The sequence below is a fragment of the Stegostoma tigrinum genome, chromosome 13 (assembly GCF_030684315.1).
Source record: "Stegostoma tigrinum isolate sSteTig4 chromosome 13, sSteTig4.hap1, whole genome shotgun sequence".
Lineage (NCBI taxonomy): Eukaryota > Metazoa > Chordata > Chondrichthyes > Orectolobiformes > Stegostomatidae > Stegostoma > Stegostoma tigrinum.
The window spans coordinates 11,242,180-11,269,402 of NC_081366.1; the positions used below are offsets into that span (position 1 = coordinate 11,242,180).

The 27,223-nt window shown below is 43.6% G+C and overlaps 1 protein-coding gene across 3 annotated transcripts in view; it reads right to left on the reverse strand.

Moving 5' to 3' along the window:
• The window catches only part of mgat4b (alpha-1,3-mannosyl-glycoprotein 4-beta-N-acetylglucosaminyltransferase B), a 233,648-nt gene that overhangs the window by 22,666 nt on the left and 183,759 nt on the right, over positions 1-27,223 (reverse strand). For all 3 annotated transcript variants that reach the window (XM_048543637.2, XM_048543635.2, XM_048543636.2), the window contains exon 9: positions 3,727-3,857. In XM_048543637.2, coding sequence (XP_048399594.1) covers positions 3,727-3,857 — 131 coding nt within the window. The remainder of the gene's footprint in view (positions 1-3,726; positions 3,858-27,223) is intronic.

Consider the following 27,223-nt stretch of genomic DNA (forward strand, 5'->3'; position numbering starts at 1 on the left):
CAAGACGACTATGGGATAATGGATTGGATGGTGAAGTGTCCAAAAGGTACAAGGATTAGTTTCTGAGGTTTCTCTCTCTCCAAAGAACCAATCCCCTCCATTTCAAAGCAATCATCACGATAAGTGAAGTACTCTCAACCCTCTGCCCTGGTGAACTAACCCCATTCTTTCCCTCTTTCTCTGCAAATCCCATCCAATCTTTGCCTCCCAGCATTGATTCAAGCCAATATCACAGTATGATGGAAGAATGCCAAGGTCTCCTAGTGTTGTGGTGTTTTCTTTTCGGTTTCTAAAAAAACAATTCAAAGGCAAAGATGGGTTTTTTTGCCTTCTGCAGTTGGTTATTATTGCATTCTTTAAATTTCTTCCTCACAAAATTAATTAATGTCTGTTTACTGGCTAATATTATTCTTGCAATCAAGTGGGACTTGTTTAGTTTGGGATTACGCTCAGCATGAACTAATTGGACCGAAGGTCTGTTTCCATGCTACATGACTCTATGACTAAAATCTGGTCAACTCAATCTCGCTTGTTTGTAGAATCATGGTATGATACAGTCAGGGTGGCATCATTCAGCTCTGATGTGGAGATGCTAACATGTGAAGGAGGAGCAAGACTCAAAGCTTGCGTTTTCAAATACACCTGTTGGACTATAACCTGGTGTTGTGTGATTTCTGACATCACACAGCTCATTGTTCCTGTTCCAACTCTTTGAAAGAGTGATTCAATTAGTCCTAGTCCCCCATTCTTAGCTGTAACCTTGCAAATTTATCCGAGTGTGAAATCTATTATTGAATCTGCTTCTACTTAAGTTTCCAGCAGCGTGCCATAACTTTGGGCAAGGCAAATGGCTTAGTATCCTGGCAGGCCAAGTTTGAATCCCACCTTTAGGTGCATTTGAATTAAAAAATCTGAAGACCATGAAACCATTGTCAATCGTGGGGAGAAATCCATTTGGCTCACTAATGGAAATCTGCCTTCCTCACTTGATCTGACCTACCTGTGACTCCATCCCCACAGCAATGTGGTTGATTCTCAATCATCTCTGAAATGGCCTAGCAAGCCACTCAGTTGTACCAATCACTACAAAGTCTCAATCAAGAAATGAAACCAGACAGGCCATCTGACATTGACCTAGGCACTGAAAAAGACAACAGCAAAAACTGCACTGTCAACCCTACAAACTCCTCCTTCCTAACATTTGGGGACGAGTGCCAAAATTGGGAGAGCTGCCTCACAACAGCCTGACATTGTCTGTAAGGTATAATTCTGTGACTACGACTACGTCTCAGACACCGCCATCACCATTCCAGAGGGGAGGAGAAAGACATCAAGACTGCATTCAACTGGATTGGGCATCAAGGAGCCAAAGCAAAACTGGAATCAAATGGACATTGAGGCAAACCATCCTCTGGTTGGAGTCATACTTGATACACGGGAAGATGGTTGTGGTTGTTGGAGGTCAGTCAACTCAGTTCCAGGATGTCTCTGCAAGAGTTCCTCAGATGTAGTGCCCTAGGCTCAACCATCTTCAGCTGCTTCAATGACCTTCCCTCCATCATCAGGTCAGAAGTAGAGATGTTTGCTGATGACTCCTCAGATACTGAAGCAGTCATGTTCAAATGCAACAAGATCTGGACAATGTTAAGACTTTGGCTTACAAGTGGCAAGTAATATTTGCATCACACAGATATCAGGCAATGACCATCTCCAATAAGAGACAATCTAACCATTGTTCCTTGATATTCAATGGTATTACCATCACTAAATCCCACACTATAAATATCCTTGGGTGTTGTATTGACCAGAAACTCAACCGGACTTGTCACATAAACACAGTGGCTACAAAAGCAGGTCAGAAGCTAGGAATACTGTGATGATTAACTTACCTCCTGACTCCCCAAAGCCTTCACTATTATATGCCTTAAATCAAGAGAGTGATGGAATATTCCTTCCTTGTCTCGATTGTTGCAGCTCCAACAACACAAGAAACTTGACACCATCCAGCACAAAAGTAACCTGTTTGATTGTTTATAGACATGGTACCATTCACTCCCTCCATCACCAATGCTCAGAAAAATGTGGTGTGTACCATCCACAAGATGCTTAGATAGCACTTTCAAACTGACAACCACTTCTATTTAGAAGGACAAGGGCAGCAGATATATGGGAACACTACCACCTTCAAGTTACCCTCCAAGCCACTCATCACCCTGACTTGGAGGTATATCGTCATTCATTCACTGCTGTAGGGTCAAAATCCTGGAATTCCCTTGGCAACAGCACTGTGGGTCAACCTACAGTGGATTGCAGTAGTTTAAGAAGGCAACTCACCACCACCTTCTCAAGGGCAACAAATCCTGGCTCAAACAGTGATGTCTACACATGAATAAAAATAACTTGAAAAATTTTTTAAAAATCCATCAACCCATCACTTGTGCACAAAGTGGCCTCTGTTAAAGTCCAGTTCAATTTTATAACTGCACTCATTCTGCTTCAACGTTCATTGTGCATGAAGTTTTTTAAGATACTAGGCTCTTTATTTGCATATCTAATTGAGGATGATTACCCAAGATGTGCAAATGAGGGATTGTAAATCAAGGAAAGTCAAATAAATAAGAACGCCTGTGCTCATCTCCCACAGTGAGAACACACAGATTACCATTAATTACCTACTGCTGAGTTAGTCACCATGTGCAAGGTTTTAAAACAGTGCAGATTCAATTTGAATGCAAATTACTCTACGGAGTCTGGTGCTGACTTGATTAAGAAACATTTCTTATGTGGAAAGTAATGGATAGCATTGAAAATCATGCAAGTTTCGATAGTGCCTCAAACAAAAATTTACCTTGTTTCTTACCAGGTAGCATAAGATTGTCGTTTCCTTCCTTCTCATTTTGAAATAAGACATAGATGCAGGAAGAGGCCAGTCGTCCCATCAAGACTACTTTGGCATTCAATGAAAATCATGGCTGATCTGATGATCCTCAAGTCCAGTTTCCTGCCTTTTCCCCATAACCCGATTCCTTACTAATTAAAAATCTGCGCATCTTAACCTTGCATACAGTTAGTGACCCAGCCTCGACAGCCATCAGTGGCAAAGAATACAACTTCTTGGTGCAGTCTCCATCCAGTTGAATATTTTGGGGAGAACCAAAGCACTCAATTTTAAGTTGTATAAGGTTGGATCTTTGATGTAAATTTCACCCACTACCACCCCCGCCAAGAGAATAATAGCCTTTTGGAACAGGTTGCCATTTTGTGCAATGGACTCCAAATTGAAGAACTGAACTAGACTAAATTCCAGCTGATATTGGCATCCTCTGGTACAAAACGGCAGATACTTCAGAGAATTTAGGAACCACACAGTGATCTACCGGACTACATCATCCAAATGGGCCATAACAACCTCTAAGATTTGCCCAGCCCACAAGTTACGTTGGGTTTTTGAAACCTGGTTTTCCCAACTCTCCCAAGAGGCTGCGTGATGTTTGGGTCAGGTGAGGAGAATCAATATTGTGGTGCTCAAGAGATCACAATTATGTGGGTGGGATAGATCGATTGGACCAAGAGTGTCTTCACCGATGTAAGATTGTTTGTGGTAAAACATACTATGAATAAATCCTTCAAGAAAGGAAAGCTAACAAATGGGGGAACATGGGTGGAATGGAGACAAGGACGACAAATCTGGTTGTGTAATGTAAACTCTGACAATGTTCTACTTACTGCATCCTTTTCTGGGTTACAGACTTTAACCCATAGAACATGGTCTAGCAGCCAATCAATGGGCTTGTCCTTGTAGAACATCAAAATAAACTCCACAATCAGACTTAGATCCAGTGATTTGAACATTTTTCCTAGACAAAATAAAGCAAAGTACTGTGAAAATCTAGTATTTTTACTTAGTAAAATTGAGTTACCTGACAAAGAGAGAACTCAATTATTATCTGAAAAGAACCGTGGGGACATGTGCAATGTGACATTAGATGAATTGCTCCTTCACAGAGCTAAGATACACACAATGGGCCAAATGGTCTGATTCTCCATCATAAACATTCTGTGTTTCTGTAATCATGCAGTGCCAATCTTTAACATCATAGAGCTGGTACATGTGCCATGTGATATCTAGAAGGTACTTGGTTGGAGTCTCCTGAGTGTTGCAAATAAATTCATTTTCTGAATGTGTTTGACACAAATTCAAACTCAACACAACATTCTGGAGCTGTACTGCAGTTTCAGCCCTTATGTTTGTCAAGACCAAAACCTTAGTAATGTACTAAATTGCTGCAGCGTGTGATCAGGAAAGAAAGAAAAATGATCATGTGGATATATTAGGGCTTGGCCAAAGATTTAGTCAAAACAGCTGGAGTTTAAAAAGCTCCTTAAAAAGGAGGAAAGGAGGCAGAAAGGTTCAGGGAGTGGATTCCAGACATTACACTCTAAGATATAAAAGCCTAATGTTAGAAATAAACATTTCACACTCAAAACAACAAGGTTGCTATCAGACTTCAGAAATGACAAAAGATGGCACACAGTCATTCTCTCTATGCAACATCCTTGCCAGCTCGACCCCTCTCAACCAAATTTAAGAAAGCATACAAGGACACAAGGAATATTGCAGCTTTTAAATGAGGAACAGTATTGAACTTGTTCCAATTTGTATGTGTCTCAGCCCTAGTCGGAGGCGTTCGATAAAAAACTGCTGTGTCCAACTCAGGAGAAATAAATTTGCTAACCTCATCAACAGGCCATGCTGAAGCTGCCAGGACAGTTACAAAGAGGGATCTGTGTTGAGGAAATGCACCAGTTCAAATAATTCTTCAACACAATATACATTTGCATTACTCCTTTGTTTTCCAGTGAATTGTTATTAATGATTCATTCTCTGCGTGCTTGTGATGGGAAAAAGTAAAACTGGACTTTAAAAGCACTGCTACCTGCTCATTATGCTAAAAATTAGATACTAAACAAAGCAATTATGCTCAATCTAAATACTGTCTGCGGCATTAATAACAACCTATTTAGTAACAATCCAACCCTTGACTAGTCTCAGCCACTAGCTTCCTTTGTTTACATTCAATTTAGTTGGTTTCACAGAGCACTCCCCAGTGGGATGAATGAATGAACAAGCCACACACACTTCCGTGGCTTTCAGTCCTGACTGCCTTGTTCCCCAGAGGGTATCTCTCTATTATATAGACTGCAAGACCTCCTTTACCCTTCCCACTAAAACAGCTGGCATGAAATAGCAACTAATGATAAACTCATTGAATGTACTGTCTGGCAAACTGGTGACCATAGCTATCAACATCAACACTGACTGTGCAGATAAACGGTGAAAAAGAAAATCCAAAATAACCAGAAGTGAATATTCCAGACGGAACACAGAATGTGCAGCATTGGAAAAGGCCATTCAGCCCAACTGATTCAAACATACAACATGAATTTATTTGTAACCACCATATTTGTGGCCGAGTTCTGATCCTGCGCAAACATGGAAACACCTTCACTACGTGGTCTAGGATTATACTGGACAATCAGGCCATTGCTTAACACTCTCTCTCTGTCTGTCCTGGAGAATACGGTCTAATAAGGCTTTCCTGATAAAATCTCAGTTCATCCTTGTGTTTTTTTAAATTTCCTCAAATACCTCGATCGTTTTCAAAATTCTTTCACAGGAAGTGAGCGCTGCTGGTTAGGCTAGCTTTACTGCTCATCACTAATTGCCCCTGAGAAGGTGGTGATGGGCTGTCTTCTTGTCCTACTACAGGCCATCTGGTGTAGGTTGGTCACAATGCTTCAGGAATTGATTTCTAGTCATATTTATACAAGACAGATACTGGAACTACATGGCTATCCCAAGTGCAGTCTAATCATAGCTCTCCATTAACTTAACACAACTTCCCTCAATTTTGTTTCTACTCCTCTAGAAATTAACCCCAAAGTTTTGTTTGCTTATTCAGTAGTCTTCTTAACAGAGATGCTAATGGTTCACTTCAGCATTATCATCACCGATGTGTTAACAATAAATGTTATGTGGCACAATGGTCACACTTGTGCACTTTTCCTCGCTGAGTTAATGTGAATAGCAATGAAAATTCAGCACTGTATTCTCGATGAAACAGTGGGCGAGTCTGCAAAACTCATAACTGCCTGTCTAAACAGTGTCTGCGCTTCAATTCCAATGATTGGCAGTCATGCGTTGGTCTAATGGTTGTAGGTTTCACAGCCTCACAGAAGTCAAGGTCATCTGCTACTTCTGTGTTGTACTTGAACCCAAAGTCAGTGCTTCAAGATTATACTCACTGAACTCCTCAATCTAATTGACAAACCTTTCATTTGTTCTGGTTTCTGTCATCTCTAACCTAAAATTCTCATTCCAGTGTTTGAGTGCCCTTCGTACCCTCATTGAATCTCTAACTTTCTCAGACACCCTCTTCATTAATTGGATGTCTTCTCTCAGATGTTTTGCCTTGGCCTCAGGCCCCACTACTTCATTCATTAGTGGCTATGCCTTCCTCCATCTGGGTACCAAGTTCTGGAATTCCTTCCTTGAATGCCTTTACTTTGCTAAATTAAGGCCCTCTTTAGCACAGGTATCACAAGAATACAAGGAATAACCGTAAAGTATGGCAATCATTTCAGCTACTTAGGAATGTTTCACTATTCAATTTGATCAGAGCTGATATTCTGCAGGGACTTCCATTTCCCACTGGTTCCCTACCAGCAGTGGCCCAGTGGGTAGTACTCTTGCTTCAAAGAGTCATGGGCTCAAGTTGAACTCTTTTTTTCTTTATTCATTCACAGAATGGTGGTGTTGCTGGCTAGGCTACATTTATTGCCCATCCCTAATAGCCCAGAGGGCATTGAAGAGTCAACGGAGTCAAATGGAGTCACACATAGACCACAGCAGGTAAAGATGGCAGTTTCCTTCCCTAAAGGACATTAGTGAACCAGATGAGTTTTTCCTGGCAATCAACAGTGGATTCATGGTCTTCGTTATACCACTAATTACAGATATTTATTGAATTCAAATCCCACCATCTGCCACAGCGGGATTCGAACCTGGGTCCCCAGAACATTATCTGGATCTCTGGATTAACAGTCCAGCGATAATACCACTCGGCCATCACCAACGACAGAGACAAAAAAATGTAAACCGCTGCCACAGCAGTATGAAGTGAAAGAAGAGAAAGGTGCCATTGTCCCAGAGGACCATCAACTGCTCTCAAGATGACCGGTGGTGAGCGCAACAGGAGGGTAACCACTCTCCAGGTCAGGGATGATTGAGAGAGCAGGGATTCATGGTGATCTGTCAGTACAGGAATTAAATCTATTCTGGTGGCATCACTATCACAAATTGGCCATCCAACCGGGATAACCAACCCCCAAAGTACAACGAAGGAATTAACTGAACATTCCATAACTCAACATTGGGGGTGGGATTCAAATCCATGCATGCAAATCAACTTCCTGATTCTTAATGAATTGCATGTGGAGGAGGTAACCATATGAATAGTTGTGTGGAAAACATTCGTCTTTCAGTGAAACTCAACTGCATTCTTATAAAGTATTTCACCTTTACAAAGTGTATAGTATTGTAGTGGGGCATTTGTAACACAGTAGTGGTGTGCTCTGTACCTGAGTCAGAAGATCTATCTGTCCCAGAGACACACTGTAACCTTTCTGAACAGGTTGATTAAAAATATCAGAGTTCTTCCCCAATGGGAATGGTTTTCTGGGTAGGGAAAGGTGGCAAGTGATACTTGTACTGTACTAAGGCATTTGTTGGCTGAAACAGCTCAGATTGGAGTGTGTTAGACTGAAGACCAAAAGGTCACAGTTTCAATTCTGAATTTGAGATCTTGTGGGGGATTCGTAGTATCCTTACTTCTGAGTCAGAAGATCTGGATTCAAATCCTATCTCCCCTGAAATTGTGTCACAATATGTCTGAACAGGCTAATTAAACTCACTACAGTATTGTAGCATTCATGTTACTGAACTATTTTGGATTACACTATCACAGTTTGAGAATTTGAATTTATTCTTCAATTTAAAAAAAAAGTTTCAGTAAGCGTTACCATGAAACAATCAGATTGCAGTAAAAGAATCCAACTAGAGGAAGAAAATCTGTCATCCTTAGCCAAACTGGGTCTAAATGCAACTCCAGTCCCATATCAATACTTAAATACCTTCTGGCTTAAAAGCAAATCTGTCACATAAAAGTCTATTTGCGGTAACTTGAAATGAGCAACATACTGCCAGCTGAATGAATAAAAGTATAATTTATGTTTTGAAGCCATAAAATGCTATTTCTGATCCTTCCTAAAAACACTAAAGCATTCTCATTTTGAATAAGTGCATAGTCTTTATGGTGCTTTCACTCTCAAGAGTCATACTTGCTATTTTGAATAGTGATGCAACAATCACAGCGCAAGGATGAACCTGCTTTCAACTTGCCATCTTGAGAGTGTGACCAAAATTTGTGTTCAACCGGATCCATATTAGAGTAAAACAACCTGGTTTGACCCAAAGTTCAGCTACACTGGGTCAAAGAGGACCTTTCTACTGCTCAGTACATCACTTGTAATTTAATATTCCATTAAATTCTCCGACTGAAGTATAAACAGCTGTTGTCTCCTTCCCCACCAACACAAGAATAACATGCATCTTGACAGCAGAATAAAATTCAAAGCCACTTCACAGGAGCAAAACCCAGCAAAAATTGACACCAAACACAATAAATAAAAATGGAATTGGGGATCAGGATGTTTAGATTGTAGGATGGTTACGAAAGTATTTAGATTACTTTTAAAAGTAACGGCATTATTGATTTTGACTGAGGGATAAATATTGGCCACGATTTTGGGGAGAACTCCCCTACTCCTCTTGTTGTTTTAAAATTCACTGTCTGTGGACATCACTGGCCAAGCCACCATTTGTTGCCCAGAGGGCAGATGAGAGTCAACCACGTTGCTGCAGGCCTGGAGTGACATGTAGGCCCGATCATGTGAGAATGACTGTTTTTCTTCCCTAAAGGACGTTAGTAAACCAGATGAGATTTTCTGAAAATCAGCAATTAATTCATGATCATCAGTAGACACTAAATACCACCATCTTCTGTGGTAGGATTCAGAGCATTACCTGGACCTTCGTGACATCTTTCATACTGATTTTAGAAATAATATGGAGTATCAGTTTTATCTGAAAGACAACACTTCTTAAAGTTCAACATTCTCTTCCTTGATGTAGCTGAGAGGTTATGCTAATGGACTGCTAATTAAGTTGCCCTTTGGAAACAAACATATCCCATATAAAAATACGAATCAATATTTAATTCATCTTTATTTAAAAAGAAAATGGAGTTAGAGGGAAGACTGATGGCCAATAATACCACATGAGATGATCCGGTATGCTTCAATCTGCAGGATAAGCAAGGGGAACAATGGTTGAAGAATACATCTCAAGGGCACAAAAATTGAAAGAACTGCAGATGCTGTAAATCAGGAACAGAAACAGAAGTTGCTGGAAATGCTCAGCAGATCTGGCAGCATCTGTGAAGAAATTTTTTTTAAAAATCAGTTAATGATTCAGGTACAGTGACCTTTCCTTAGAATCCTAAGGGAGTGTCTAACAATGCAACACTCCCTTAGTGCAGTAGATGTCTGTTCCATATCTAGGAACAAGATAGTGGCATTGAATAGTAATCCAGGTGGTTCTGGAGATACAAGTTAAAATCTGACCACTGAATTTAATTTCCACCAGATGCAAGAAGTAAAGCCAGCACTGATTTGATGTAAAAGTCCAACGGGCTCATTGATGTCATTTTAGGAAGGATTTCTGCCATCCTTACCTAGTCTCAACCTACATTTGAAGTGAGTAAACAAGCCATTTAGTTCAAGGGAAGTTAAGATGGGCAATAGATGCTGACCTCGCCAGCAACGTCCACATCTAGGTGAATAAATTTTTTTAAAAAACTTCCGATCTTTGCAGGATGGGAAAATTGCCAAATGAATCCAACATTTTCCAGAAAAATAGCGTGAGTATGGAACTTGCTAAACAGGTTGCACAGGCGATTGGCATAGAGAAAGCAAAAGAAAGCACATGAAAGGGAATGCATAAGACAGCACACAAAAGACAAAGGAACAGGAGCGTACATAATTAGGTGAGATGAGAAAGAAATAGGTTCACGTGTGACAGCCACGACGTGGACGTGCCAGTGTTGGACTGGGGTGGACAGAAGTCACATGAGATCAGGTTATAGTCCCACAGGTTTATTTAAAATCACAAACATTCGGAGCACTGCTCCTTCATCAGGTGAAATGAAGAAAAGCGTACAGGCACAGAATTTGAAGGCAGAGAGATCAAAAGATCATACTAATGGTGTGGGTGAAGTGTCTATAGGTTGAATAATAAGGCTCTACAGGTGATCAAAAGTGTCAGAAGGTGTGAGTAAAGTGTTAAAGTGACAACAGCTGACTAGTAAGTGAAGGGAATGACCTACATTCCAATTAATGGAGGCAGAAAGGTAATTGCAAAAAATTAAAAATAACATGGTGTTGGAGATAATCTAAATGACTAGAAATAGCCTGATAGATACAAGAGTCACATTCCGAGGGTCTAATCAAAGTAACAAGTAATCAAAAACTGTACAAACTAATTAAGGTAGAGAGAGATAATAAGTTAGAGGCAAAACAGGACAGTAGAAGATTTTCCAAATACACAACAGTATGGTTGGGTTCCATGTAGCACAACATGAAGCCAAGATCACAGTTGAGCCTATCCTCATAGGTACAGAACTTGGCTATCAGTTTTTGTTCGGCAATTCTGCATTGTGGTGTATCTCAAAGGCTGCCTTGGAAGACGTTTAGCCAGAGGCTAAGTGTCCTAAAGTGTTGTCCAACAGGTTGGTTTGAAATCACAAACTTTTCAGCAATGCCCCTTCATCAGGTAAAGTGAAGAAAAGCATAAAGGCACAGAATTTATAGGCAGAGAGATCAAAGGACAAGAAGATGAAAAGATCATACAAATGGTGCGAGTGGACCTGTCCACTGAAGTGTTTCCCAACTGAGAAGGGACACTCCTGTCTGGCAATCGTTGTGGGGTGTCCATTCATCCATTTCTGCAGCATCTGATTAGTCTCGCTAATGTACCAAAGCCTCCAGGTATCCTTGCCTGCAGAGTATGAGATCAACAACATTGGCCCAGTCATGAGGTTCTGCTATGTACATGGTGGGTGGTGTTCCCACGTGTGATGGTATGTGTCTATGTTGACGATCTGGCATGTCTTACCAAGGTTGCCGTGGCAGGCTTGTGTGGTGTTGTGATCCATGTTATCCTGAAGGCTAGGACAGTTAGCTGCAAACTATGGTCCATTTAAGGTTTGGTTATTAAGTTGTGAGGGTGGTACCATCACCTTGAAAATGTGTCATGATCTCTCTATCTTAACTAGTTTGTACAGTTTTGGATTATTGTTACTGTGGTAACCTCAGAATGTGATTCTTACATCTATCATGTTATTCCAGCCATTTGGTTTGTCTCCACAACCACTTATTTTTAGGTTTTTCACAATGATTTCTGCCTCAATTAATTGGATTATATGTCATCCCCTTCACTTGCAATTTGGCTGATTACACTTTACTCACACCTTCTAACACTTTTGATCACCCGCAGAGACTTATTATTCAGCCTATGGACATTCCACTCACACCATTTGTATGGTCTTTTGATCTCATTGCCCATTGATCTCTCCACCTATAAATTCTGCGCTTGTATGCTTTTCTTCACTTCACCTGATTAAGGGGCAATGCTTCGAAAGCTTGTAATTTCAAATAAATCTGTTGGACAATAACCTGGTGTCATGTGACTTCTGACCATGTGTGACAGAAGACCGATTATAAACCTGCCAGGAAAAACGTACTTCTGTGCTTCAAAATATTTAAATGATACTTTTAATAAATGAAAGCCTAAGACATTTTAAAGACATCGATTGATCTCAAATCAATAAAGGAAGATTAAGAGTGAATCCAAACCTGAAAGAATCCAAAGCACTAAAATCAGAGTACCAAATACAGGAATACTACTAAATCTGTGTTATCCTGTTTCTTTTTTGACCCAGGCTTAAGCACACAAATATGTAAACACATCTGTTTCCTTGTGTAATAAAACTTGCCGTAACTGAACAAGGTTCTTGAGAGACCACACCTGGAGTACTGAGAGCAGTTTTGGTCCTTTACTTCAGAAAAGATACTAGTTCACCGGAGGCAGTTCACAGAAGGTTCGGTAGGGAGGGAATGCCTTATGAGCAAAAGTTAAACAGATTGGGGCACTACATTGGAGTTTAGAAGAATGAGAAATGATCTCATTGTGACATATAGGATACTTAAGGGGCTGGGCAGGGTAAATACTGAGAAGATATTTCCCCTCATGGGAGAGTCTAGAATCAGAGGGCATACTCTCAAAACTAAGGAGCACTGATTTTAGACTGAAATGTGGAGGAATTTGTTCTCTCATGTGGTTGAGCATCTTTGGAACTCCTTGCCACAGAAAGCTATGGGACCAGAGTCTTTGTGTATAATTAAGGCTGAAATAGATTCTTGATCAATAGGAGAACCAAGGGTTATGGGTATGTTCGTAAGTGTATATAAGGAGTGTCAGATCAGCCACGATCCTACTGAATGGCAGAGCAAGCTCAAGAGGCCTATTCCTGTTCCTGTATGATGTTAACATACATTCTCTGACGTCTGAAACAGTGCTCAGCTCACAAGTGAATTCATCCAAAACTCTGCTGTCGTATCTCTATCAAATTAGGGAGGGTGATAAAGGGTACGAGGCTTAACAGTTGAAGGTATGACCACTAATATTCTGCTGGGGAAGTGTCCAATAAGCCAGAATCAAATGCAATGTTTGGGATGGAGTGAAGAAGTTAAGAATACAGCAGAAAAAGAGGGATAGGCAAGGTGGAGTTAAGAAAGGATTATTATGAGACTTAGGAACACAGATAATCTCTAGAACATTTAATAAAAATTACAATTAGTGAATAATGAATCAGTTTTCCACTTTTGAAATATCTATTCTTGAAAGTAAAATTGTGCATTATTTTGATAGGCTTTCAATATAGAGATTAAATACGCATTTTTTTTTGCTGTACTTGTACATATTAGTGTCAAATACATTATACCTGTTCATTACTTTAAAACAAAGAAACAGCTGCTGTTAATTCCTAAGACATACCTCCAGCTGGTCTCCTAATATTGTAATCATTTTTTATTTCACATTGAAAAACACTTTATGTCACTAAGAGTCGTAAAGACTATGCAGTGCTGACTTGATCAACATAAAACTAGCAACTTTACAAGTATTGTATTTAATTAGAGATTCAACGGACCTAATCTGAGCATAGCTCAGCAGTGCCAAATAACCAAGTCCAACTCAAATTTGCACCATAGGCAGTGAAGCAATTCCCTATTTATTGCAAGGAAGATTGAAGTTAATATGATGCTGGGCCATGTGGACAAATTGGTTTAATTTTATCCCACGAAGCCACATTCAAAGATGAATAGTGGTTCAGTCAGGCTGGAGGTAGACATATCTTTTTCATTCTCAGTATATTGATGTCAACTATGAGGCTCTCATTCATTGTGTCTCTCATTAACACAACAGAAAGTCTCACTGGGCCACCTTTATATCATGCAGGCTAGTGGTGGAATTGAGTCATGTTGAGACCCAGTCTCAGTATGGTAGGTTTCCTTCCCTCATGGATATTAGCATTTTTATGACCATCCAAACAGTTCTATGGCCACTTTTCATACAATTGCAACCAGCCTTTATTTCCTGATTTGTGAAATCTTAAGACAAATTCTCAAAGCATTTCCAAGCTTAAACACATCTACCAAAAGATTCAAGAGCAGCTTTTCCCCGCTGTTATTAGACTTCTGAATGGACTGCTCAAGTTTCAAATTTAATGGCCATCTTGCAATTTACGCATCTTCCTTGCAGCTGTAACATTGTATCCCTCACTCTGTTCTATTACCCTTATGCACTTTGTGTGGTATGATCTGCCTGTACAGCACACAAAGTAATATTTTTCACTGTACGTAGGCACAATGTGACAATAGTGAAACAAATCAACTCGAAGGATAGGATAAAAACCTCAATCAACACTATTCCAATAACATTTTTCTTGCATAATCAATTATCTGATTTTTCTGAACTAAAGGATCACCTACATTTTTAGGGCAGATAGTGGCAAGCAATGTTTCCCCTTAATTATGATTTCCTATGCACATTTGGCTGGCTGCATTACACAGTCCCTTAAAGATTGAGCTGTGCTACACATCTTAGAAAGAAAGCTGTTTGTACGTAACCCACTTATCCCCTGCAGCACATTGAGCCATTCATTTGGGTGTAAGCACAGTGCCATCTGAGTCACGCAGGTTAGTGGTGAAGTTTAATCACTGAACACTAAAACCAATCATGAGTGTCAGAGGGAAATGCTTTGAGCAGCTTGGGCTCTTCACAACTTCAAAATGCATAGCTGAGGAAGAAGTCTGCCACATCTCTCACTATTGTGCAATTTCTGGGAATAATAGATTAAGCCCTTGCCATATCAGGAATTTGCATTATATTTAGCATAGTAAAACATTCAAAGATATTTCACACAAGCATTAGCTGACAAAAATGGACATATTAGAATATTTAATGAGGTAGATTTTAAACGGCATCTTAATAGGAAGAGAAAGAGATGAAATAACTTAGGATGGACATTGCCAATTGAAAATACAGCTGCCAATGGTGGGATAAATAAAATTAGGGTCATTGAGTCAAAATTGCAGAGACCTTGCCAGTTTGGAGCACTGGGGCAGAAATGGAAACCACAGCAAGCAATCCAGGAAAAAAACAGAATCCTTGAAAACTCCATTCTTTAAGAAAAAGAGAAGTTTTGCTAAAATAATACTTGGCATTAGTCAACCCACAGCTGGAATACTGCGAACAGTTTGGGCACCTTACGTAGGAAAAGTTATGCTGACATTGGAGATAATTTAGAGAAGGTTCACTAGGCTGATACTAGATAACGAGGTAATAAAATGTGAGGCTGGATGAACACAGCAGGCCAAGCAGCATCTCAGGAGCACAAAAGCTGACGTTTCGGGCCTAGACCCTTCATCAGAGAGGGGGATGGGGGGAGGGAACTGGAATAAATAGGGAGAGAGGGGGAGGCGGACCGAAGATGGAGAGTAAAGAAGATAGGTGGAGAGGGTGTAGGTGGGGAGGTAGGGAGGGGATAGGTCAGTCCAGGGAAGACGGACAGGTCAAGGAGGTGGGATGAGGTTAGTAGGTAGCTGGGGGTGCGGCTTGGGGTGGGAGGAAGGGATGGGTGAGAGGAAGAACCGGTTAGGGAGGCAGAGACAGGTTGGACTGGTTTTGGGATGCAGTGGGTGGGGGGAAGAGCTGGGCTGGTTGTGTGGTGCAGTGGGGGGAGGGGATGAACTGGGCTGGTTGAGGGATGCAGTGGGGGAAGGGGAGATTTTGAAACTGGTGAAGTCCACATTGATACCATATGGCTGCAGGGTTCCCAGGCGGAATATGAGTTGCTGTTCCTGCAACCTTCGGGTGGCATCATTGTGGCAGTGCAGGAGGCCCATGATGGACATGTCATCAAGAGAATGGGAGGGGGAGTGGAAATGGTTTGCGACTGGGAGGTGCAGTTGTTGCAGATGCTGCAGCCACCACCTCCACGTCCAGGTACTACAGCCCACACACCACCCTCACCTCAGCTGCTGCCGCCCACCCCGATCCTCCCACCGCCGACGGAACCCCGCCCACGGTCGACGCCGACGGAACCCCGCCCACGGTCGACGCCGACGGAACCCCGCCCACGGTCGACGCCGACGGAACCCCGCCCACGGCCGACGGAACCCCGCCCACGGCCGACGACATCATCGCTCCGCCCACAACCTCCACAGCCTGTAACCCCAGAGGAGACAGCCACCCTGAGCCCTGCCGAATCTTCACCATCCCCCCAGACCTCCCACTGACTGAGGACGAACGGTCAGTCCTGAGCAAGGGGCTCACCTTTGTCCCCCTACAACCACACATCAACGAATACCAGTCACGGTCGGACATAGAGCAGTTTTTCCGCCGTCTTCGCCTGCATGCCTACTTCTTCAACCGGGAACCCAACCCTCCTTCCACTGACCCCTTCACCCGCTTCCAACACAAGTCCTCCTCCTGGACACCACCCCCAGGCCTCCTACCCTCCCTCGACCTCTTCATCTCCAACTGCCGTCGAGACATTAACCGCCTCAACCTCTCCACCCCTCTCACCCACTCCAACCTCTCCCCCGCAGAACGGGCAGCCCTCCGCTCCAACCCCAACCTCACCATCAAACCCACAGACAAGGGTGGCGCAGTGGTAGTATGGCGTACTGACCTCTACATCGCCGAGGCCAGACGCCAACTCTCCGACACCACCTCCTACCGCCTCCTCGATCATGACCCCACACCCGAGCACCAAACCATCATCTCCAACACCATTCATGACCTCATCACCTCAGGGGACCTCCCACCCACAGCCTCCAACCTCATTGTTCCCCAACCCCGCACGGCCCGTTTCTATCTCCTTCCCAAAATCCACAAACCTGCCTGCCCTGGTCGACCCATCGTCTCAGCCTGCTCCTGCCCCACCGAACTCATCTCCACCTATCTGGACTCCATTTTCTCCCCTTTGGTCCAGGAACTCCCCACCTATGTCCGTGACACCACCCACGCCCTCCACCTCCTCCAGGACTTCCAATTCCCTGGCCCCCAACACCTCATATTCACCATGGACGTCCAGTCCCTGTACACCTGCATTCCGCATGGAGATGGCCTCAAGGCCCTCCGCTTCTTCCTGTCCCGCAGGCCCGACCAGGCCCCCTCCACCGACACTCTCATCCGCCTAGCGGAACTCGTCCTCACACTCAACAACTTCTCTTTTGACTCCTCCCACTTCCTACAGACTAAGGGGGTGGCCATGGGCACCCGCATGGGCCCCAGCTATGCCTGCCTCTTTGTAGGTTACGTGGAACAGTCCATCTTCCGCACCTACACAGGCCCCAAACCCCACCTCTTCCTCCGGTACATTGATGACTGTATCGGCGCCGCCTCTTGCTCCCCAGAGGAGCTCGAACAGTTCATCCACTTCACCAACACCTTCCACCCCAACCTTCAGTTCACCTGGGCAATCTCCAGCACATCCCTCACCTTCCTGGACCTCTCAGTCTCCATCTCAGGCAACCAGCTTGTAACTGATGGCCATTACAAGCCCACCGACTCCCACAGCTACCTAGAATACACCTCCTCCCACCCACCCTCCTGCAAAAATTCCATCCCCTATTCCCAATTCCTCCGCCTCCGCCACATCTGCTCCCACGATAAGACATTCCACTCCCGCACATCCCAGATGTCCAAGTTCTTTAAGGACCGCAACTTCCCCCCCACGGTGATTGAGAACGCCCTTGACCGCGTCTCCCGCATTTCCCGCGACACATCCCTCACACCCCGCCCCCGCCACAACCGCCCCAAGAGGATCCCCCTCGTTCTCACACACCACCCTACCAACCTCCGGATACAACGCATTATCCTCCGACACTTCCGCCATTTACAATCCGACCCCACCACCCAAGACATTTTTCCATCCCCACCCCTGTCTGCTTTCCGGAGAGACCACTCTCTCCGTGACTCCCTTGTTCGCTCCACACTGCCCTCCAACCCCACCACACCCGGCACCTTCCCCTGCAACCGCAGGAAATGCTACACTTGTCCCCACACCTCCTCCCTCACCCCCATCCCAGGCCCCAAGATGACATTCCACATTAAGCAGAGGTTCACCTGCACATCTGCCAATGTGGTATACTGCATCCACTGTACCCGGTGCGGCTTTCTCTACATTGGGGAAACCAAGCGGAGGCTTGGGGACCGCTTTGCAGAACACCACCGCTCAGTTCGCAACAAACAACTGCACCTCCCAGTCGCAAACCATTTCCACTCCCCCTCCCATTCTCTTGATGACATGTCCATCATGGGCCTCCTGCACTGCCACAATGATGCCACCCGAAGGTTGCAGGAACAGCAACTCATATTCCGCCTGGGAACCCTGCAGCCATATGGTATCAATGTGGACTTCACCAGTTTCAAAATCTCCCCTTCCCCCACTGCATCCCTCAACCAGCCCAGTTCATCCCCTCCCCCCACTGCACCACACAACCAGCCCAGCTCTTCCCCCCCACCCACTGCATCCCAAAACCAGTCCAACCTGTCTCTGCCTCCCTAACCGGTTCTTCCTCTCACCCATCCCTTCCTCCCACCCCAAGCCGCACCCCCAGCTACCTACTAACCTCATCCCACCTCCTTGACCTGTCCGTCTTCCCTGGACTGACCTATCCCCTCCCTACCTCCCCACCTACACCCTCTCCACCTATCTTCTTTACTCTCCATCTTCGGTCCGCCTCCCCCTCTCTCCCTATTTATTCCAGTTCCCTCCCCCCATCCCCCTCTCTGATGAAGGGTCTAGGCCCGAAACGTCAGCTTTTGTGCTCCTGAGATGCTGCTTGGCCTGCTGTGTTCATCCAGCCTCACATTTTATTATCTTGGAATCTCCAGCATCTGCAGTTCCCATTATCACTAGATAACGAGGGACTGTTTTATGAAGAGAGACAGAGTAGATTGCACCAGTATTCATTGGAGTTGAGAAAAATAAGAGATGACCTGATTAAAACAGGCAAGATTCTTCAGAGACTGGCCAGGGTTGATGTGAAAATGTTTTGGGAGACTAACACCAGGGGGCATAATCTCAAGATAACGGATCACCCATTTAAAACTCAGACCATGAGGAATTTATTCTCTTGGATGGCAGTGAATCTGTAGAATTCTTTGTGAGGCTGGATGAACACAGCAGGCCCAGCAGCATCTCAGGAGCACAAAAGCTGACATTTCGGGCCTAGACCCTTCATCAGAGAGGGGGATGGGGTGAGGGTTCTGGAATAAATAGGGAGAGGGGGGAGGCAGACCGAAGATGGAGAGAAAAGAAGATAGGTGGAGAGAGTATAGGTGGGGAGGTAGGGAGGGGATAGGTCAGTCCAGGGAAGACGGGCAGGTCAAGGAGGTGGGATGAGGTTAGTAGGTAGGAGATGGAGGTGCGGCTTGGGGTGGGAGGAAGGGATGGGTGAGAGGAAGAACAGGTTAGGGAGGCAGAGACAGGTTGGACTGGTTTTGGGATGCAGTGGGTGGAGGGGAAGAGCTGGGCTGGTTGTGTGGTGCAGTAGGGGGAGGGGACGAACTGGGCTGGTTGGGGATGCGGTGGGGGAAGGGGAGATTTTGAAGCTGGTGAAGTCCACATTGATACCATTAGGCTGCAGGGTTCCCAAGCAGAATATGAGTTGCTGTTCCTACAACCTTCGGGTGGCATCATTGTGGCACTGCAGGAGGCCCATGATGGACATGTCATCTAAAGAATGGGAGGGGGAGTGGAAATGGTTTGCGACTGGGAGGTGCAGTTGTTTGTTGCGAACCGAGCGGAGGTGTTCTGCAAAACGGTCCCCAAGCCTCCACTTGGTTTCCCCAATGTAGAGGTAGCCACACCAGGTACAGTGTGGCTTCCTTTACATTGGGGAATCCAAGCGGAGGCTTGGGGACCGCTTTGCAGAACACCCCCGCTCGGTTCGCAACAAACAACTGCACCTCCCAGTCGCAAACCATTTCCACTCCCCCTCCCATTCTTTAGATGGCATGTCCATCATGGGCCTCCTGCAGTGCCACAATGATGCCACCCGAAGGTTGCAGGAACAGCAACTCTTATTCCGCTTGGGAACCCTGAAGCCTAATGGTATCAATGTGGACTTCACCAGCTTCAAAACCTCCCCTTCCCCCACCGCATCCCTAACCAGCCCAGTTCGTCCCCTCCCCCCAATGCACCACACAACCAGCCCAGCTCTTCCCCTCCACCCACTGCATCCCAAAACCAGTCCAACCTGTCTCTGCCTCCCTAACCTGTTCTTCCTCTCACCCATCCCTTCCTCCCACCCCATGCCGCACCTCCATCTCCTACCTACTAACCTCATCCCACCTCCTTGACCTGCCCGTCTTCCCTGGACTGACCTATCCCCTCCCTACCTCCCCACCTATACTCTCTCCACCTATCTTCTTTTCTCTCCATCTTCGGTCCGCCTCCCCCTCTCTCCCTATTTATTCCAGAACCCTCACCCCATCCCCCTCTCTGATGAAGGGTCTAGGCCCGAAACGTCAGCTTTTGTGCTCCTGAGATGCTGCTGGGCCTGCTGTGTTCATCCAGCCTCACATTTTATTATCTTGGATTCTCCAGCATCTGCAGTTCCCATTATCACTGTAGGATTCTTTATTGTGCAGGGCTGTGGTGTGTGGGTTGTTAAGTATTTTCAAGGCTGAGTCGGACAGATCTTTAATCAGGAAAGGAGTCAGGGTTATGGGGAAAAGGCAGGAAAGTTGAGGATTATCAGATCAGCCATGATCTCATTGAGTGGTGGTGAAGGAGGGTCTAGGCCCGAAATGTCAGCTTTCCTGCTCCTCTGATGCTGCTTGGCCTGCCGTGTTCATCCAGCTCTACACCTTGTTATCTCAGATTCTCCAGCATCTGCAGTTCCTACTCTCTCTTGATAGGCACAATGCTTTACTTCCGGCCCTCTATTTAATGACTCTATAGTACGCTGTTTTAGTTTCCATATTTAAGGAAGGGCATAAATGTATTGTAGGCGGTTCAGAGAAGGTTTACTTAATTGATATATGGAGCAGGTTGTCTTCTGAAGGCAGGTTGGATAGACTGGGTTGAATTTCCCCTTAGTGTAGGAGAAGTGAGGGGAGACTTGACAAGGTAGACTTAGAGATGACGTTTCCTCTTGCGGACGAGCACAGAACTAAGGGGCACTGTTTTAACATTAGGGCCCTTTCGGCACTGTGATGAGAATATTTTCTTCAGAGGTTTGTGCAACTTTGAAATCCTCTGGCTCAGAAGATGGTAAAGGCAGGGTTATTAAAGATTTTTAAGTTGGAGGTAGATAGATTATTGCAGGCAAGAGAATCAAATGTGAATGGATATGTAGAATTCAAAACACCAATAGATCAGTCATGTTTTTAGTATATGGACTACTTCTGCTGCCACTGAATATTTGCAGTTAGGCCATTCAGAAGTTAGATCAGGGTCCTCTTTCTTGCACACAGTAGTGGAGGCTTGAAACCCACTCACCAAAAAGACTGTGGATACTGCAATCAACAACAATTTTTGAGAAGACATTTTGGGGCATGAATACTTAGGGAAGTGGAGCTAGGGCAGGAAAATGAAGTTGCAATTAGCCATGATCTAACTGATTGACAGTATAAGCTCGAGGGGATGAATGGCCCATTTCTTTTCTTATATTCCTAATGTATGTTCATTAGGAAACCACAGGCAGCACACTTACAGTGAATGAAACAATTTCACACTCGATACACTCAACATCTGAGCTCATAAATCTTCTTGAACATGTAACAGACTGAGGCAAAGAACACTCCTTGACTGGATAAATACACAAGATCAAATTAACAGGAAAAAACAGAAACTCAAAAGTTTGGAGTTGGAGGCACCAAAAGGAAATCCCTCATCAGGAACAAAGATATTGATTACTGATAGCTTGCTAACAATTTACATCCCATAAATTGGTGGAGTATGTGGCATGGATATCTCAAGGGACCAGACCAAATCAGATGCACAGTATAGAAACATGTGGACCAACAAATCCATGCTGGATTTTTGTACCCTAAACGAGGTTCCTGCTGTCTTATTGAATCTCACCCTATCAGCAGAACTCCCTACTTTTTTCTTCAATTTCTATAGTCACAAGAATTCCTTTGTCAGGCCTTTGAATTTTCAGCCCTGCAACACAGCCACTACATTACTGTACCCAATTCAACATAGCACTGAAAACAGTGGCCAGAACTGATTTGGACACTGAAGACAGAATCTTCTGCTGGTGATGGAAAACCAGCATCAGACTCACACCCTGCAAGATCCTACCTCTGTCAGTCTGGTGGTTCTGCAGCCTTTGGGGTCGGGGGCCCCTCCTCCCTTGACAGCAGAAGGCAAATAACCCTGGAGTACCAGGATTCAGAAGTGAGGTCAGGTGTGGACATGTGCATTGGTATGCAGGTGTGGGTATCGGTGTGTAGGTGCACATGCATGTGACCATGTAAGTATGTGTGCGTGCATTTAGAGGTAAGTGCATCTGTCATATACGTGTGCATGTGTGTCAGCATATGTGCACGGATGTAGGTGTGCATGTAGATATGCATGTGTCGATGTGTTTTTACATAGGTGCACACTGTACGTGCGTCTTTCCAAATTGGAGGTGGTGGTATCAGAGGAAAGGGGGTAATAAGGATTGGGGTGGGCTCTCAGTGGCCACCTCCCTACCCAATCTGAACTGCCCCAATCAGGCACTGATGCTCTTTGATGGAGAGGTCTCCCTTCATCACCTCCTGCCTCTCAGTTGTGGAAGACCAAGGCCCTTTAGACACCTTCAGTTGGTAACTGAAGGGTCTCAATTAGCAGTGCAAGTGGGAAGATTGACAGTGGATCTTCGTGCCTACAACCTAATTCCAGTGGAAGTGGGAAGGTGGCAGTAATTGGGATGCCACCATCCAGCCTCATTCTTCCCATCTCTTATTTTACCTCATGGTCCAGAAGATTCTGCTGTCATCACCACTGAGCTGACAGACAGGAATTCAGGAGCACATCAACTGAGTTCTATTTGTCTAGTTGTCACCAGTTATGAAGAGCTTCAGATCATGTTCATAAATGTCAAGCTCTGACTCGGGAGCTCTCTGGACTGTTTTAAACTCATTCCCAAGTTAAACATGGTACCTCTCACCGCCAGAGACCCGGGTTCGATTCCACCCTCCGGTGGCTGTCTGTGTGAAGTTTGCACATTCTCCAGGTGTCTGCACGTGTTTCCTGCGGGTGCTCCAGTTTCCTCCCACAGTCCAAAGATGTGTAAGCTAGGTGGATTGGCCGTGCTAAATTGCCCATACTGTTCAGGGACGTGTAGATTAGGTGGGTTATAAGGGGATGGGTGTGGGTGGGATGCTCCGAGGGTCAGTGTGGGCCTGTTGGGCGAAGGGCCAGTTTCCAAATTGTAGGGATTCTACGATGATCTATGATAAGCGGGTACAAATCCACATGTTTTTTATATATTGTAAAAGTAAATGAATAAGTAGTGTTTGGAGGGACATGGGCCAGGATCAGGTAGGTGGGACTAGTTAAGTTTGAGGTTATGTTCAGCATGGACTGGTTGGACTGAAGGGTCTATTCTCTATGAGTCTATTATCAAAATCCTAAGGCAAGAACAGGACTGGTAAGCAGTCTCAAGAAATGTAGCCCTTGCTGTAACATACAAAATACAGCAGCAAATTTGTGCCGAGCAATTTACCACAAACCACAATGTGAGCACAAGTGATTAACCATAACTACTTGATATAGTTTTGTGATGATTTAGGAATAAATATTAGCCAGGACATGGGGGATAATTCCCTCTTCTTCCTCAAAATTGTGCAACAGGAATCACCTCAACCTGATTGGGGATGCATAGCATCTCATCCTAAGATAGCACTTTTTTTTTGTGATTAAGTCATTGGTCTCTGAACCAGAAAGCTTTGTGGTCAATATGCTACCAACCAAGCCACAAATGATACCTTTACAGAATGGATAGGGAGAAAAAGTGTTTCCAGTGGTAGGTGAGTCAGTTACAAAATGAGTCAGATTTAACGTAACTGGCAAAATAAACAGATAGATGTGTAAAGTCTTTCATTACACAGCAAACTGTTATGCCCTGGAAGGCACTGCCCACAAGCAGATTTAATAAGAACTTACAAAAGATATTTGGATGTATATATGTTAAACAGGGGAAAGAGAGACTTGTGGAAAGCGTAGGGCATTAGAACTAATTGAAAGAGCCACGTATTCATCATGATGGACCAGTTAGATTCCTCCTGTACAATTACATAGGATACAGGGCCCTGAAGTGGGCTAGTCTATTCCAGTATTAATGCTCCATTTAAGCATACTCCCATTTCATCTACTGTTGTAGCCATTTATTCCCCCCCACCTCAAACCTCCATGCCTCTTATTTTTCCAGGATATTTCTAAAACCTGTGTCTTCAACAAAGACATTTAAGGCCGGTGGCCAAAAACTATGTTCATTGGTAGCAATTCCCATTTGAGGACATCTCTGTGAACCAAATTGGAATGATTGTTAAAGATGCCGTTTAAATGCAAGGTTTTAGCATTCTGATCAAGCAACAAGTTATAAACAGGCTGGATTCCAAATACAGACAGTGATGCTAATTTGGACATAGTGCACACACATTGTATTTAATTTAGATCCTTTACGCTAGAAAACCAGTGGAATTATTGAATTATCTCCTAATAAAGGTTCATGACTTCGGCAAATCGCAGATATAGGGAATGGAAAATATAATCAGAAGAAACTAGGGTTTAATCAAGGCTACATGAGCACACTAGCTTATAAGAAGTAGCCACACAATAAACAAAACCAATCCATCATAGCTACCATGAGCCTGAACACTATTATTCAATTACATAATCAACAGACTTTCAACTACCCAAATATTAAATATATTTTATAGAATTTTTTAAAAAATCAGTATAAAACCATTTAGAAAATATAGGACTGCTTAGCAAACATGAACATTACAGCATCTATAAAATCTCATTCAGATATTCAAAACTTACCAAAATCATTGAGTTAATTATCTCTAATGTAATAGTTTACCAGCTGCAAGGATATTTAGAATAGTTCAACCAATTCAAGTAATACTGTTAAGACATCAGTGTGGTTCATTTCACAGGAACAGAGCTTATTAGGCTCTCACCTTAATTGTCCAGGGACTGAGGCAGGAAGTATCCCCAAATGTAGGATCAGAATCAGGTTTAGGAAATTCAACAGCCTCCCTTACTTTCAAAAGATTTGACGTGAGTTTGAAAAACAAATTGGTCTACACAAAAACAGATATAAATGCTGTTGCTCAGATATCACAACTAAATGATCCCCATCCACAACTAAACAGAAAACACATCTTTTAAAAACAAACAAAACTTTCAGAGTATAGGGGCAGGAGGAGGAATATGTCCAATAATGTTTCTTCCTATTTAACAGGATCATATCTGTTTGGCACCAGCTTGTCCTACAACACAACAAGAATGTCTAAACAAACATCTCAAAGCATTTCCTTCCCTATTCCATGTCTCTTATTTTGCCAATTCCAGTCACATCATATCCTAGAGGTTCTCTCCCCTCCACCCTGCACCCCAACCCCCACCACAGTTTGGGCAGGAAGACCTACTGATAATCACTTGAGACCTCAAGAGCTAATGGACAAGAAGCAAGTCTCATTCTATGTTCCTGACAGATTTTGTTTTGCATCTCCTAGAACAGCATTCCAAATTTTAGTGCTCTGCTTCATGCCAGGAATGAAGGAAGCCAGCTGGGTTTGGTGACCAATGTGCTAGAATTAAGGGCTGCCATGACTACTTTGAACAAAGCTGTCTATCCAACACTTCCTCAGATTGTGATCTGCGCCAAAAATTATATCGCTTTTTAAAAAAAACCTAGCGCCATACAATTTACCACACCTACAATGTTAACACTGTGACTTTGAGTGGAATGTTATCAAGTTGAAACAAATCCACAGATACTGTACCTTGACAATATATTAAAAAAAGCAACATAAAATAATTTTTCTTACATTGATGAAAACAAGGCAGCATTCAAGATTGTAAAGCATGTAACACAGGAAGAAATTAATTCCAAAAAGATGAAGAAATAGGAATGCTGTAGTAAAGATGATGTGAAACTTGAAATGGTTCAGAAAAGATTTACAAGGACGTTGTCAGGATTGAAGGGTTTGAGTTACAGGGAGAGCTGGAATCGGCTGGGGCTATTTTCCCTGGAGCTTTGGAAGCTGAGGGGTGACCTAATGGAGGTTTATAAAATCATGAGGAGCATGGATACAGTGAATAGCCAAGGTAGTTTTCCTCCCCCACAGTAGGGCAGGCCAAAACTAGAGGTATTAGGTTTAGGTTTAAGATGAGAGGGGAATAGATTTAAACGGATATAAGGGGAAACTTTTTCACGCAGAGGGTAGTGCTTGAAGAAATAAGCTGCCAGAGGTGGTGGTGAAGGTTAGTATAATTACAATATTTAAAAGACATCCCAATTTAGAGGGCTATGGGTCAAATGCTGGCAATGGGACTAAATTCATTTAGAATATCTGATTGACATGGATGAATTGAACCAAAGGGTCTGTTTCAGTGCTGTATGTTTCTATAACTATAAATGAAAAAAATGTCAGGAGCTCTCCATTTCAGCTCTCAGCTGGGGTTCACTGGATATCACTCTCACCTTGGAGTCAGAAGGTGCAAGATTAAGCCCCATTTCAGGGATTTGAGCACAGTATTGAGGCCAATGTTCCCAGTAAAGCACTGTGTGACTGCCACACAGACAGCGTTGACACCGTTCAGATGAAATATTACAAATCAAGTCCACATCTGCTCTCTCATGCGAATGCAGACGTTTTCACTGCACTATTCAAAGAAACACAGTGGCATTTTCCCTTGGTTTTATAGACATTTTTGCCCTGAACTAATAGAATCATAGACCAATGCAATATCTTAAACTGATTATCGAGCCATTACCTCATTGTTGTGTTTGGGAACTTGCTGTGCACAAATTGGCTGCTACCATTCCTCCATGTCAACCATTACTATACTTTAAACTGTGTAAAGCACTTTAGGACATCTTCAGTCCATGAAAGGATCTACAAATATATGGGTTATTTCTTTATTATTCTGTCCAAAACATATAACAACATTCCTTTCATTATTGTTTCAGTGTTGGCTGTTAAATCCTTTGACAGGAGAGTTTGGGATAATAAAATCCCTACAGTGTGGAAGCAGGCCATTTGACCCATCGAGTCCATACTGATCTTCCAAATAACATCCCATTACCCTATCCCTATAACCCCACATTTCCTATGGCCAATTCCACCTAACCTGCATATCTCTGGATTTTCGAACAATAAATAAGAGTTCTAAAATAAGAAAGGTCGCCATTTAGGGCAGAGGAAACTGTATTTACTCAGAAGGTTGTGATTCTTTAA